Here is a 10,542-nt window from a genome sequence, read left to right on the forward strand (position 1 = left end):
TGGAATACAAAGAAAATCTTTTGAACTGTTTCTTCTCCTCTTGTTGCACAATTTAGGTAAGTACTCTTATGTTTTGCAAATAAAGCTTTTTCATGCTGTTCTTAAGAATTTATCACAAGCAGTAAAACACTGTTTAACATTGTATTTGCTCATTTAACATATTGTAGAAACTTCAACAATCACACAATCGTAGACCAGACTCCAAACACAACAGTTTTTGCTCTTTCCCCTTCCCTGAGACTCACTCTTGCATTTCAAGATATAGGAATTATATTCATTATATATATCAGCACTTCTGATGTTACAAAGATCACGGGACGTAAAAGCAGATTTGCTCACTTACTATTTCCTTCCTTTTCTCTTCCTATGCAAATTCAGAAGACTTAATTTGTGTTGCCTGAACAGAGGCAGGTTGAAATTAGTTCTTATACAAAACCTAAACTCGCTCTTGACCAGACCTTCACCTTCAAATATGCAGAATGGAATTTATACCTCCAGGCCTTGAAGATGCCAGGCTGTTTTAAGAACAAGAACTTGAAGCAAATGTCCTTTCTTTCTATTAAAAAGACTACTGCCTATTCACTAGCTTCTTAGAAGCACTGTCAAACTCAGAAGTTATATAAAACAGTGTTCCATTTGCAGAACCTCAGACCAACTCAAGCATCATTATATATACTGCTGGAAAATATTGTAATGCAGCTCACAAACAGAATGCCACATCATATGAATACTTAGGGATTGAGGCCCATTTAATATTATCCATTATATTATTGATTGATTGTTTGTTTTTTTCTCCTATTATCAATAGATGACACTTGGGATGCATATAGAACAGTAAAATACTTTTCAGAAATCGGTTAAATGAAGCTGCACGTTAAAATTGTGAGAGCTGTGTGACTTAAATGCTCAGTAGTATTTCATGTCTGCAAATACCAAGAGTGCATTTAAATATTAAGTACAAGCTTCTGCTGCAACATAACAAGCAGCAAGTATCCACCAAATAATCCCATCCCTTTTATTAGAAGAAAAGGTGAAGTGCCAGTGAGCTTTCAACATAAGTCTCTGTTTTAGATTTAGTTTGAGGTTCTATAAAAGTTGATCATTTATGAGAACAATACCAAAGTCCAAGATCATCCTACTGTGACTTCAAATGCTTGCAACATAAAGGAGCAGGCACTTCAATGGAAGGTACTGGGCAAGAGATGTAATTTGAGCATTGTGTATTTTCCTTCCACCAAATGGTTCAATTTGTATGCATCCTAAACTTGCAGACATGCACAGGAACTTCAGGGGAAAGATCAGATTTTCTATTGTGTAGAAGAAATATTAAGAGAGAAACTAATTCTAGTGTTCAATCCCAGCATAATAGTTTATTGTTACTAATGGAGACAGCTTAGTCCCTCATGCTCACAGAAATTCAGATGTGTAGATCTTAATTCAGGTAAGCTTTGATTTAAACAAATATTTATCTTATTAGAATTGTGATATTTTAAATCACACTCAAGAATCTGTCCTGATAGAAGAAAGCTTTCGCCCTCAGAGGCAGTTGCTCAGTTCACTGTGCACTCTGAACTAACCAGAGGATAGCTTTTGATGATGAAAGGACAGGGAACTCTCCAATTAGATAATGAAGCATTTTCATGATTCTTCAAAGCACAACTAAGAAAGATCTGCATCTGCCACACCGCAATCCCATCTTCCACCCCAGTACTCACAATGTTTAATAGCAAGAAATCAGGAAGCATGATAATTAGAAGCCACGTGCTGATTTTGCCTGCAATAGTTAATTCCCTTCATTGCGACTGGCATGGTGCTGTGTTTTGGATTTTGGATTGAATAAGGTTGATAGCTGAACAGTGCTTACACTGAGTCAAGGACTGCCCTGTTTCTCATGCTGCCCTATCAGCAGGTGTGCAGGACACACAAGTTGTTGTGAGGAGAGACAGCCAAGACAGCTGACCCAACCTGGTCAAATGCATTTTCCATACCATGTGGTGTCACGCTCAGAAATAAAACTGGAGGAGCTGGCAGGTGGCTGCCAGTGTTTGGGGACCAGTTAGGCGTTGGTCAGCTGGTGGTAAGCAACTGCACTGTGTGTCACTATTTCTTTTTTTTTTTCCTTCCCCTTTCTTCTTAAATTGTCTTCATCTCAAGTGATGAGTTAATTTTTTTCAATCCTCTCCCCTGCTCCACTGGGAGGAGTGAGCGAATGGCTGTGTGGTGCTTAATTGCCCACTGAGTTAAATCACGAGTCAAAATAAGTCAGTTTCCACTTACTGTCCAAGCAGATTCAGGCCCCATTGTTCAGTTTTATAATTAGAACAAAATAGAACTTGCTCTCCTGAGGTGCAGACAACTTACCCTCTCTACTCTGGTGATGTTTAGGTAGCAAGCAAAAATCTCACCATTTCACGAAGCTCATGAGAAGGACAGTGGGCAACATTACCAAGGAAATCCCTGCACAGCTTCAAAAAGTGTGTTTAACAGCTAACTCCAAACAATATAACAGATACGAGAACTTAAAGGATACTTTTATTTAAAAGTACCTTAACATTTGAAGACAGAGGCACTGCTGAAGATTCATTTTCTAAATCTAAGAGACTTCCACTAGAGATAAGTGTATATTTGAGGATGTCTGTTGCTAGAAATAATCTCAGTAGTTTAACAGATAATCTATTACACAACATGTTAAGTATTAGACCAAAGCATGGAAACATGTACAAAGGTAGGCTGAAACACGATGTTTAAAACTCTAATTCTAGTGAAGACATAGTCAGTTCAGAGACTGTGCAGGAGGAGCCTTTAGTTCAGTTTTCATCTGTGAATACAAAAAACTACCTAGATAAATCCAATTATGGCAAGGAGAAATGTCACATACAACATTAAACAACACTTCAAACTACTTACTTTCCCCTCCATGAATGTTTTGTTGTGTAGAAACAAGCAAGATCTCTGTTTTCTCTAATTATATTCATTTTGTGCCAGAACCTAGGAATAAGAGAAACATCATGATTTTCACTTACAGCTGAAGTTCACTAATCGTTAATATGCTTTAAAACATTCAATTCATTGCTCTGTTAATTACGCTTAAAGATAGCCTGAATGTTTATGTTTAGCAAACAACACATGGGTTAAATGCTTGATGAGCTGAACACGAATCATTTATTTCCCTGTTTTATTATACCTGTTACTCTTTATCAGCACTAGAGCGCAGCCATTTGCTCCCCTTTACTTGCCATGTTATCACAGTCACACTACTTTCACAGAAACGTTGCAGTTCCAGATTTAAGCAAGTTTTAAGTCACTTCCAGAACACCAGCATCCTGGCAATTCTATAAGACTGAAATGAGCCCAGTAGCTTAGTTACAGACATAGGGTACTTGTGTTGCTATTTTTTAAATAAATAGTAAAAGCCATTTGGAAAAACAGAACAGTTTTTTTCAGTCTGAAATGCAACTTGAAATTGAGAAGCTTACTCAGCTCTTCAAGCACACTGCTTAGCTACTATATACCCTCCTCTGTGCTGTAGAAGTTGAAGCAATTCCACAGCTAACATCCTGACATACTTATTTCATACATTAATATCTACTCCCCAAACACACAAAGGAATTCAGTGAGACTTGCTGACAACTGCTTAATTGCATCATTAGTTTTGGAGCAGCTAAGTTCTAAGGAACTGTTCTGAACACTAAACACCAACTTTTACAATTGCAACTCCTGCATCCTGAGTACTTGGGAAGTCAGGTTTCTGTTTTACTTTGCTTTACTTTTTTAAGCGTGCAAAGAACTTAAGAGTAAAATTCTTACCTCTGTTTACTGCATTTATTGCATTAATTTTATTTTTTAACACGTAAAAACATGATTCCCTATCCTTGATTACTTGACTAGTACCAGTGTAACAGCAGCCTTGGAACATCACACAACAACTGCAAGATTTCATATTCATTGCTTGCCTGAAGCAACACTGAAGTAACTCAGCGCACTGCTATAATCTGGTTATCTTTCTGCATTCAGACAATTCTACTTGATCATCAATGGAAAATTTCCTCATTCCTAATTTCTACTGCTTACAACTTACGGCTGTTCTCTTTCTGAGCAAAGTCCTTAGCAGTCACATAGTTGTAAGAAAAACAAATAGCCCGACTGAAATTAATTTGAGAATTTCTTCCCTCAGGTGGAGTCAGCACAATCACTATTACCTAGCAAAGAGAACTTGTGGCACAACCCCCAGGTTAAAAAAAAAAGAAAGTAATATTTACGTATTTCAGTGACTCAGTCTTCAAGTCATATTTTCCAGAGTTAATAACCCCACTGACTTGTAGCAAGCTAAATTCTCTGAATCTCACTTTCAGAAGTAAAGTTTCAGGAGGAGTTAAGATATTGAGCAGCATCATTCCTGAAGTCCTTAAACAGGCTAAATTGGAAAACTATGACATATAATTTTCAGGAGTAAATGCCAAAATAGTACGCTGAGTTTGTCCAAACTACTGAGTTTGATACACAGTGGCACATTTCAGATGTGATAATTTTTAAAGTTAGCTTTCAGAATAAAGTGCCAATCTTCATGCATCTCCTTTTTGAACTAGTTTTCTTGCCATTAACATATCAACAAGTAGAATATAAGCTTAAAGCAAGACAACCTCCATTAAGTATGAAACTGCAAGTTTGATTTGTCTGCAAACTCCACAGTTTTGTCAGCGCCAGACTTCTCAAATCAGCTCTTACATCTCCCAGACCTGACCACCACCTGCTTTAGAGTAAAGCAAGATGCTCTCACACTTGCACACATCCAGCTCTGATATAGCTCTAAGGAACACACAGGAGTCCCTTCCACCAATTCTGACAGCAGCATCTAACTAGATTCAGGATACTGATACATAAAGTCTTGTAAGCATAGTTGAAGTGACAAATCCACTTTTTTTTTCTCCTTCGACTAAAACTAGTAAAATCATTAAGCTTTAATGCTTTACTCATCACTGTGCCTCTGCAGAGTAACTGCAACAATCTCTGCCACTGAGAAGAATAGAAGAAAGGCATAATATGCCAGGAATTAGTGACAATTCTTGTACACATTTTCCTGCTGTCTAACAGAGAATAAGGCTAACAATAGCTGAGTGTTCTGAGCTGCTGCTCAGAAGTTCAGAGGTTATTTTGTAGTTGCCTATAGTTCCACAGTGAGGGCAAGATGAAAAAGCAATTCTAGTCAAAGACAGTCTTAGAAATAAGAAAATGAAACATTACCTCCTTTGACTCAGACACTGTAACTTCAGCACCTGATAGTACAACCACAGCAAGTTTTATTAATAACCACGTTTAGCCATAGCGCCAGTGTAAGATGCAGTGGCCTGCTTAGTCATATCAATATTAATTCACCAAAAGACAACACTCTTACTATTACCTCTGCCTTCTTCTCCTGCCATCTAAGTCCATTTCTATGCCAAGTCAGTCATCTTTCTAAAGTTAAATGCTGCATTACACTTTTAACAGCAGTCAAGACTACAAGGCCTCAATTGTCATGATTATTTTAATGCCCTGCAGCATCCACTAATAGCAAATCGCATCAAAGGTTGCTGTGAAGATACTGTAGCACAGATTTTAGATATCCTATACACGTAGCTCTCAGTTTTAGTAACAGATCAAAGTTCAGCTCTATTTCTACTGTTTTTAGACTAGTTGCCTATATTTTAAAAACATGTTTCATTTGTTTGAATAAGAGAGCATGCTGAATGTGGAATACAGTAAAACAAACAAACAACCACACAAACAACAAACCTGAGGTTCCTGTACGCAAAACATTGCCCATGACTTGCATATTATGTTCAGAGAAGATCTAATGCACCTCTCAATATCTGAATAGTTTAATTAGTTTATCCCACAAGACAGAAGTTCGACAATGCTTTTCTTTTTGGTTCTTACAGTACTTTAAGTAGCAGTGGAACAGCTTTTGGGGAAGAGTTAAACCTCATCTCCGTTTTGCATGTACCACAAACAGCAGCCCCTAAAATTAAAGAGATTGGACCGCTACCAGGACAACCCTGCCACTGAATTTAAGCTACCTGAATAGGTGCAATACACTAGCTGCATTCAACCCTCATACACTTATCAATTCTCCATTTTTTCACATCCTTCAGACAAAATTACCAGCTGGGAAACTAGAGTCTATTTCGGGAAACAGAGATAAGTCAGTCTTAAACTAATACTTGTAGCGTTGGAAAGAAGCTATGACCTTGTAAGCATCAAAGCAATAGGCACAGCTGTAATTACTTAAGCTGAGGAATACTTAAGTGTGCCGTCGGAAGTTTGCCTGTAGGTTCAAAATTTATTACAGAATTCAACTGCCTTTTTCCCTGGCCATATTTTTCTATGCTATTAGGAATCTTCTCTCTCTCTCTCCTAAGTGAAGTTCTAACCTACGCTAAGGTAGCAGTGCAGGGCCCCAAATAGGATTGTTCCACTACACTGTCACGATGGGAGGGTAGAAGCATTGATAAGATTATACTTAAAGCTGAAGTGTGACTTTCCTGAGAGAGAACGCATGCTAAGAGGATAAAAAACAGTGACCAATTGAACAAAAGTGAGAGCAAGGCACTGGTAAAGAACATGGTTCTGTTTATCTGCAGTTCTACATGAACACCTTTTAGCTTACAGTTCTGGAACCTAATTCCTGTCATTTAGGTATCTACTGTAGCTTTAAAACATTATTTTCATTTGCACCGAAAAGTTTTAGCTGTCTAGGTTTCACTTGCCTCTTTCACTGCTCTGTTTGCTAATTGGCAGAGTTTCACCTTCAGACAGATTCTTCAGGAAACATTAAATTCTTCCCTGCAAATGCTCTGCTCTTAAAGTACTACAGCATAATAAATTTTGGAAACAGATTTGTTCACCTTTTGTGCAGGAACTCACAGCTCTTTTTGCAAGGTGGGAAAGAAGAAACCCACACAGATCCTTAAAAGACAATCACTGCAGGCTACCTCAGCCACAGCAGCATCAGTGCCTTCACTAAATCTGGACGCAAACAGGTTGAGAATTTCAGCCTCACTACTACCAGGAACGACAGTGGTTACAGTCGTGTCCATCTCAGCTGACTGCTCCCACTCAGACTGAAGACAAATTGTCCTGTGCATGTTCTCTTTTTCTACTCTGTCTAGATCAACTTTTTGATGAATCAATGAACCAAAGTGATCCACTAGCCAAACAGGTATGAGAACAAAAGTGTTTTCTCATTAATGGATAAAAAAATAAGGAGTGTCCCTTTCAGTCATAGTTTAGCCACCTTGTCATGTTTTTTCAGAGTACAGTTCTATATCAAGTACTAGCTGTAAAGAATGATAATCAAGTCTCTTCTGGCATGAGAGCAGCCTTTTTACAATCAAGCTGAAAAGTGAAATAGTTGAATATTCAATACATCAAGAAATAGTTGAATACTAGGTGGAGGGTTTTTTTTGGTTTTGGTTTGGTTTTTTTACATCAGTAAGCTTCATTTACTGAATCTGAAACAGGTTAAAAGAAAAGTCACTGAAGGTCTGAAATTAGATCTGGCCTGTAAGAGCAGTCCTTAGCGTAGCACCAGAAATGCAGTGATTCAGTTCCTCAAGACAATTAAATCTTTGGAAACCATGACGAAAACCACACGACACCCAGAGGAGTAAGAAATACAAATTAAATCATTTCAGAAATTTATTCTGGCAAGGCTAAAATGCAAGGTAAAGTTCCTGGAAAGTCTGTGCAACACGGGGATAGATACTGAGCTCTGAGACTCCAAACACTTATAAATTTGTTTCAAATGGAAGAATTTCCAGTAGTAATGGAAAGGAATTTCTGGTTAAGTGCTCTGGCACTTGGCCATCTACATCAGAGAGGAATTGAACAGAGATGCAGATCTCTAAAATGAAGGAGGCTACAGCCAAGCATTGTTTTTACCTCCATAATATTGGATCTGTTATTTTGAACCAAGTTGTGGCAGACGTTGTGTAGCATCTTACTAACTCAATTCAGAGATTAAGCCCTTGAGCAGCCTTCCCTCTTTCCCTACAAATCTCACTACAGGCAAGTAGCCTGAAGAAACAGTCTGTTTATCAGCCAGAAGTAACAGTTGTTTGAAATCAAAGCTTCAGTTCTAAAACAGACTATTTTCTGGAAGACTTTATTACTTAATCAGCAGTAATAGAACAGAATCAGAATAGAATCTGAAACAAAGCAGCTATCTATCCAAATTTGTTTTCTCAGATTCACCACCATTGATCCAATTTCTGGAAATGCGTAAGAAGAAAAGGGAAAACATTCCAGATGACCTAAACTTCAGAAGCAGCTCCAGAGCAGAGAATAAACACATTCACACGGACTCCAAATCCAAACATTCCCACAGCTTGGGAGCACAAGGCTGGAAACGAAACTAAAACAATGCCAACACACCGTAGCAGTTAGACAGCATTTTCCCAGCTCGGAGCTCGCGCCTGCCGTGCAGCTGTCAGGGCACACAGCAGCGGGTGGGACACAGTCCTGCAGGCTGTGGGCACACCGCTGCACACACAGCCATTTCATTTGCCTGCTTGGTTCGACTCCCAGAATGCAAGTAGTGAAAAGCTACCGTGGTAAGAAATTTCCTAACTGTGAAAAATAAGCACGTCAAGGGTAGATTTTTCTGAGGTATACGCTGAATTCTGCCTATGCTCTTCAGACATACTGTTAACACTGAAAAAATGAAGAAGCCTCATTGGCACAAGCGCAAGCCTTCTCCTAATCTTCCCCATTCTTCATAAATAATTTCCAAAGCACCTCAGGCTGACCGTACGCTGATCTGTGGCAGGGAGGATAGCAATAAGGTACCCCCTTTTAATAGGCGCACGGGTGCCTATCCAGACACATTCTGCCCCGCGGCCACAAGAGCTGCACGAGGCACGCAGGGCAGGCTGAGCACCGAGACTGACCCATCCTTCCCACAGGACAGCGCGCCGCTTCAGCGCCCATTTCCACACCTGGGGGAGCGGCCAGCGGGGGGACCTCCGACGTCCGCCTCTCGCCACACCGCGGCAGCCTACGCTTCCCTCGCAGCCCAGCGGCCAGGCGCTCGCCCCCACCCCACGGGCAGCGCTTCACGGCCCGGCGGCCCCGCCCGGGGCTGTGGAAGGAGGCGGGGGCCGCCGCTATCGCCTCGCCTCGCCTCGCCTCCCCCCCCCGCCGCTAGGATTTACCTGGCCGGGGAGCCCGCGCTGCCCGGACCGCCCCCACCGGCGCCGCGCTTCCAGCGATCGGGGTGAAGGGCCACTGAGCGGAGCCCTCGCCCCCCGCCCGGCAGCCGCTACACCTCTCCAACCCCCTCAGAGTCTGGCGCTGGAGGCCGCCATCTTAGCTCCGGCAGCGAGACCGCCCTCTCGACGCAGACGCCGTCAGACCCGGGCCCGTCACGGGACACGGTCAGCTGATATATTGCTCTTCCCCCCCACCCTCTCCTCACCCCCTGGGCCGGCCCGCGAAGCCGCTTCTCCCGCCTTCCTCCCGCCCCTTGCCTGCCCTACAGGGAACGGGCGGGAGGGGGAGCGCGGCCTGTGCGCTTGCGGGAAGCCGCCCTCCCCTTCCTCTCACCTCAGCGCAGGAGTTGGCGGGGCGGGCGCGGGCTCGGCTCGTTGAGGGGCGGCGGTTGCGGGGGTTGCCTGCGAGTTTGGCAGCTCTCCTTTTTCTGTTGTGTTTACACCGATTTCTCTTGGCTACACCGATTAGTTTGGGGCTCGCTGGTCGTTTCTCGCATCTGTTAATTTGCTTTTGTGATTTTTGGAGAATGTTCAGAGTTTAAATTACAGGGTTTTTTTGGGGGGGGGATAAACCGTGTGTTGTGGTAAGGAGAGCTGCAGCTCTGCCAGTTTTCCATGCCCTCTGCATCTTGGTTAAGTGTTCTTGAGGCCTGGTGGTGGTTTCTTGCTCATCACTGAGGTGTGTGTCACTAATGAGAGCGATGCTTTAATTGGATACGCAGCGTTGCTAACCTGTAGCTACCTCTTTAAGGCCGTACATTATCATACCGTGAAAGGAGGGGAGATCTAGATTAGATATTAAGGGGGAGTTCTTTACTATGGGAATGGTGAGGTGCTGGAACAGACTGCCCAGAAAGGTTGTGGATGTCCCGTCCCTGGAGGTGTTCAAGGCCAGGTTGGATGGGGCCATGGGCAGCCTGGTCGAGTGGCTGGCAGGACTGCCCACAGCAGGGACTCAGAGCTAAATGAGCTCCCTTCCAACCCAAGCCATTCTATGATTCTATCTGGGAGGGTGGGGAAAAAAAAAAAAAAAGGATAAGTTTAAAATTATAGGCTGCACATTGCTATTTTGTAATAACCTTTTCAATGTCACATAAAGCATTCTTCATGCCTTACGTTTTACAGCAGATATTAAAATGATTGATAAGTCATTTTACAGTTGTCCTGAGTTTGGGGAACCATGTTAAAATAGCACAATGAAGATTACTTTGGGGAGGGTGAGAACTTACTTTGGTCACAGAAGTTTGAGAAAAAAGTTAAGATGCACAGTTTTCTCAACATAGGAACTATAGAA

General features: G+C 41.7%; 1 protein-coding gene across 3 annotated transcripts in view; it reads right to left on the reverse strand.

Annotated features, from left to right (window-relative positions):
* Positions 1-9,329, reverse strand: part of DNAJC13 (DnaJ heat shock protein family (Hsp40) member C13) — a 52,628-nt gene extending 43,299 nt beyond the window's left edge. For 2 of the 3 annotated variants that reach the window (XM_031590312.2, XM_031590311.2), the window contains exons 1-2: positions 9,192-9,329; positions 2,908-2,988 (exon numbers count right to left, since the gene is read on the reverse strand). In XM_031590312.2, coding sequence (XP_031446172.1) covers positions 2,908-2,975 — 68 coding nt within the window. In that variant the 5' untranslated portion in view covers positions 2,976-2,988; positions 9,192-9,329. Of the gene's footprint in view, positions 1-2,907; positions 2,989-8,975; positions 9,093-9,191 lie in introns of those variants that run through there. The other variant, XM_090142438.1, reaches the window with a different exon arrangement.
* Positions 9,330-10,542: the final 1,213 nt, after the last annotated feature.

This window comes from Phasianus colchicus, chromosome 6 (genome assembly GCF_987193195.1).
Source record: "Phasianus colchicus chromosome 6, bPhaCol1.hap1.1, whole genome shotgun sequence".
Taxonomy (NCBI): Eukaryota; Metazoa; Chordata; class Aves; order Galliformes; family Phasianidae; genus Phasianus; species Phasianus colchicus.